Source organism: Choloepus didactylus (genome assembly GCF_015220235.1).
Source record: "Choloepus didactylus isolate mChoDid1 chromosome 23 unlocalized genomic scaffold, mChoDid1.pri SUPER_23_unloc4, whole genome shotgun sequence".
NCBI lineage: Eukaryota > Metazoa > Chordata > Mammalia > Pilosa > Megalonychidae > Choloepus > Choloepus didactylus.
The window spans coordinates 118015-123513 of record NW_023637598.1 but is presented as its reverse complement, the minus strand read 5'-3'; the positions used below and the strand labels follow the sequence as shown (position 1 = coordinate 123513).

The window sequence follows — 5499 nt, the reverse complement described above, 5'->3', positions numbered from 1 at the left end:
GAGAGGGATGTACCTAATCACTCTTGAATGGGAAGTAGAATGATGCAGCATATCTGGGGGCAGTGTTGTGATTCCACAGGAAGCTAACAGTGGGGTTGCCATATGGTCCAGCATCCCTGTTATTGGGTATATACTTGGAAGAACTGAGAGCAGGGACATGAGTGGACATTGCACACTGGTGTTTATGGCAGTCATAGTCACAATTCATGATGGATGGGGGTGTCCTAAGGGTACATCAACTGATAGAATGCTGAACTGTGGTGTACACATAGAGTGGAATACTGAGCAGTGGCAAGAAGAAATGAAGTTGTGAGGTATGCACCTAGGTGAATGAACTTGATGAGAGTATGTTGAGTGAAATAAGCAAGAATCAAAAAGAGGAACATTATAGTGCTCCATAAATGTGGACTAACTATAATATGCGGACTCTGAGAGTTGAATCTGAGAACATAAGTTGTCAGGGGAGGGCTTGTGGTGAAGGTCTCTAGATTGGAAGCTCTTACAGCAGTCACACCTATTCATGAGTTGAGGTGGTTATCTCTAAATTCTGAGATGCTGAGCTGATTGTGTATAATCTGTTCAGTCGCTGAAACTTTGGGTATTTGTGTGACACCTGAGACTCAGAGCCAGAGTTCAGCAGTTATGAATGTCAGCATTATGCCATACAGCAAATGTTAGAGAGGCTGTAAAAGAGATCAGACTTCAATTAGAGATATGAACAAAATGGACTTGATTAGAACTAAGGTACACCAGACTAAAGGGAAAGTTTGATATTGACGGTGTTTTAAAACCTCAACTTCTGTGTGATACCAAAGGAAGAGATGTTTATTTGGTGCAAAATCTATACTTTCTGCAGCACTCTATATAATTTAACTTGTATTATCAGTTTATTCAAACACCATAATTACATGGAATCTTGAATAGGGAGTGAGAGCTGGTTTGGTTTGTACAGGTTAATATTAAATCCTGATACATCCCAGAGTAATTTGGGCTGAGAGTAAGAAGTATCTGCAAAACCCCCTTGAGGGGCTGGGAAATAATGTGGAAACATGAAACCTCCCCACCTGGGGAATTCCTGATATTCTTGCAAGCATTGGGGATTACCAATTTTACAGGCCAACTCCTCAATCTTGGGGCTGGCCTTATGAAGCTTGTTACTGCAAAGGAGAGGCTAAGCCTGCTTATAATTTTACCTAAGAGTCATCACCAGAGAACTCCTTTTGTTGCTCAGATGTGGCCCCTCTCTCTAAGCCAATTTGGCAGGTAAACTCACTGTCCACCCCCTTATGTGCGACATGATTCCCAGGGGTGTAAATCTCCCTGGTAACATGGGACCTGACTCCCAGGGATGAACCTGACCTTGGCATTGTGGATTGAAAAAGCCTTCTTGAACAAAATGGGGAAGAGAAAAGAAACAAAATAAAGTTTCAGTGACTGAGATTTCAAACGGAGTTGAGAGGTCTTTCTGGAAGTAATTCTTATGCATTATATAGATATTATATTTTGATTTTTAGTTTATTAGAATAGATAGAAGGAAATAAATGAAACTGCTGAACTGCAATCCAGTATCCCTGAATTTTGAAGATGATCATATAACTATATAGCTTATTTGTGTGGATGTATGATTGTGAAACCCTTATGGCCCACACTCCCTTTATCCAGTGTATGGACAAATGAGCAGAAAAATGAGGACAAAAAGTAAATGAATAATAGAGGCAGGGGTATTGGATGTTTTGAGTGTTCTTTTCTATTTTTTCTTATTTTATTTTTTTGAGTAATGAAAATATTAAAAAATTGATTGTGGTGATGAATGTACAACTGTATGATGTTTCTCTGAATGACTGTACACTCTGGATGACTGTATGATATGTGAATATACTTCAAAAAAATTGCATTAAAAATCAAAGGAGAAAAAGGTGGGTTTGAAAACAAAATGCTCTTTTTTATGATCTGTGGAGGGTGAACACTTTGGTCACCCCAGTGATTGACCTCCTTGCATTACCCCCCACTATGTGATTGGAAATGGTGATTTGCTGCTAATTAATATGGCAAATGGTGGAATACCTCCCCCTCCAGGTGCAGAGAAGACACCACAGTGCAGGTTGCCCTGAATCATCTCAGGCTGAATGAGGCCACTGTCCCTCCCCTGTTCTTGTCACTGAAGAGCAAAATCAAATTGGCAAACTTGGGCCAATTCAGAGGAAGGAAGGGGAATTTATTTTAATTTTCCCAAGTCACATTCTTTGCGTGTTGGCTTCTCTTATCAAGTTCACTTCAAGAAGCAACAACATTTTCAGTGGGTTTAACATATGGAAGCACCTGCAGCCCTGCTGATGGACAGATGAGGCAGCAGATATCAAAGACGGAGGTTTTGGTCTCACTTCCCCATGAACTTGGACCACTGTGGTGGCTGTAGCTGGTACTTGCATATGATGCACAGTGATAATCTGCCTCATCCTCAGCCAGGAGCCCAGAGATGGTCAGGGAGGCCGTGTTCCCAGACTTGGAGCCAGAGAAGCGATCAGGGATCCCTGAGGGCCTTTTATTGACATAATAAATGAGGAGTTTGGGGGCTGTGCCCAGGTGCTGTTGGTACCAGAACACATAGTTATGACCCCCAATGTCACTGCTGCTTCCAGCACAGGAGATGCTGACCGTCTGTCCCAGGGACCCAGACACTGAGGGAGGCTGAGTCAGGGCAGACTGAGCCCAGGACCCTGAAAAGGAAAAGAAAGGCAGTTCAGGGCCAAGGCTCTAAGTGGGCCAGAGAAGGAATGAAGAAAGGGGTCACCCATGTACCAAAAGTGGGGTGTCTCACCTATGCCATGAGCAAGAAGCATGAGGAGGAGGGGAGCCCAGGCCATAGTGGAGGCACCCAGAGCTCTGCCCGCTGAGACCCACAGGTGGGCAGGACAGACCCAGGGACTTTATCCCCCAGGCTGCCTGGGTGTTGGGGGAGGACGTCATGCAAATCAGCTCACTGAGCCCTGACTTTTGTCACTGTCCCCTATGGTGATCAAGCCTTGAGGTGGGACCTACAGAGTGTCCTGCCTCCTGGACCTCAGCCAGCAGGGTGTGGCTGAGAGACATGTTCTGAAAAGGCTCTCAGGCTGGTCCCCAGGGACACAGAGCTGCTGTGCTGTCACTCAGTCTGCTGAGCCCCACCCTTCCCCCTGTCCTTGCAGTGTGAGCCCCGGGCCCATGGGAGCAACCCTGGGGCCTACACAAGGGCTCCCTGTCCCTGACTCAGACCAGTACTGCCCCCAGGGCCTCCCAGAGCAAAGGGAGTTCCCCCAGGGGCTGTGCTCCCTCCTCCACCCCTGTGATCCCCAGGGCCCTGCTCTTTGGTGATCAAATTCCAATGTCAACCACAAGGGCATTTAACAATATAAATATGAATTAACTCCAGTAGGGGCAGTTACAGGGAGGTGCTCATAATTCTATCCCTGCATCCCAAAGTATCAAGTCCATCAAGATTTTCAAAAAGTTATTGAATGAATACAGGAGATGGAGAATGTATACAAATTCATAGTTTTGTGAATAGGACTATATGGCACCTTTTATTCTGTACTAGAGTTTTTCAAAAATTATCATTTCAATTCTAATATGTCAATAAAATTTCCTAAAAATGTTTTTCTCATAACTTTTCCTCTCTCCTTCCTCCGAAACTGAGAGGTGAAGACCAAACTCTAGGAGTGGCCCTTGGGCCCTCCATTACCACAAACCCCTCTACAAACCTAAAGCAAGTCCTGCTGATGCCACCTCCTGTCCTTCCTAAGTTATGCCACTGCCACCAAGTGGCAGTTCAGGAGCATCAACAAGGAGGGGCAGGGGCTCCCATTATGTCCTCCTGCTTCCTGCTGTGTCCCCTAAGGACACTGTCCCCACAGCAACTGCAGGGAACTTGAATACATTCCTCAGATCCTGACACAACCCCACTTACAAGCTTGTGCTTTCCCTCTTAGCAAACCCCAGCCCTGGCTCTCTCATCCCACTTCAGTGCCCTCCTTCATAGTTTACCTTTACACAGTGGCACAGCCCCCAGCCCCATCTTCCTTCTGCGGGACCTTCCACAGCAGCCATTTCTGGGCCCACAGTGCCCTCTAGTGGAAAACATAACCTCCTGCACCTGGAGAAGGCACCTGCCCTGGAGGAGAACAGGTGATGAAACCCAGGGGCCTGGGAACTTAGAAAAGGCCTTGGAAGGATGAAACTTGAGGAGAGGTCCAAGGAGTACAGTCTAGAGAGAGAAACATGAAATGAAAACCCAGGGATGGCATCTGTTCCTGGGTTATGTGCATAGAGCTAGGACCACAGAGCACCTGTCATCCTGTGGTTCCCCCTGTGGGTGCCTGTCCAGGGGCTCCCTTCAGACCTGCCTACTCATCTGCATAAGGATGCTGGGCTTGTCCTCAGCACCAGTTATCTATAAACATCCTGAGAACCTGGGCCTGAGCTCGCCTTCTTTATGTGAAAACTTCCCTTTTACCCAGAAGACTTGGATTTAAGGGATCCTAGAGAGAGATAAGACATGGAAACTTTAAATGAGGATGTTGGTCATTCAGTGAGTGGGAAGTTGCATGTCAAGCCAACTGCAATAGGTGTGGGGAGGTGATGCAAAGATTGGGGTGAGAGTGTTCTGAGGACAATCATTCAGCATCACTGTCCACCCAAATCTCATTGTCCAACATCTTAAGTTCTGAAGTCCCTAAACAAGAGGGAAAAGAGTTTTTACATCACCTCAGTAATTGTTCTCAGTAGGGGCTGTGGTGCTGGGAAAGAAATTTTTGTTATAAATTACCAGCTAATTCCAGGTCCTCCACCCACAGAGCATCTCCACTGCCATAGGGTGTCCTGGGCTGGCTGTGACAGCCACTTTAACCTCTTACTACTCAGGTTAATGAGCAGGTGTCAAGGACCCATAAAATCTGAACCACTTGAGTTTATTCAGGGTTTGCTCACTCTGTGACTATCCAGAGCACCCTCTGGTGGTGTTCTCAGGAGAGAATTAATGGTGGTGGAAGTTAATGCAGGGTAGGAAATATTCAACATATAAATATAGTTTATTCTTTTTAACATTTTCCAACTTATTCTCCTGGTCAAAACAGATTTATTTTTCCTGAATTTGTTAACTCTTGTTCGCAATTCTTTCTCCAGTGTGTTAGATATGGACTCCAAATTCTCAATTTTAATGTAAATGTTACCTGTTCTTGAATCCATACAGAAAGTTTATTTTTACAGTGTATTTTTTCCTTTCCTAATTTTCATCTTATTCCTTTTATGTTGAGGTAAAATTCAAACAGCATGAAAGTGTCTGCTTTAAACATGTTGAACTTTAACACTGTGATGTTTAGAACATTCACAATATTGTCAAACCATCATCTATACCTAGTTCCAAAACATTTTCATCACCCCAAAGGAAACCCCATCCCCACAAAGCAGTCGTTCTTGATCTTTCCTCTTCCCAGCCACTGGAAACCACCAAATTGCTTTCTGTCT

The 5499-nt window shown here is 44.9% G+C and overlaps 1 gene segment (V, D, J or C); it reads right to left on the bottom strand.

Annotated features, from left to right (window-relative positions):
- Positions 1 to 2226: 2226 nt before the first annotated feature.
- Positions 2227 to 2997, bottom strand: LOC119525060. The segment is given in 2 exon segments: positions 2227 to 2717; positions 2819 to 2997. Coding segments are annotated over 2 exon segments (489 nt in total).
- Positions 2998 to 5499: the final 2502 nt, after the last annotated feature.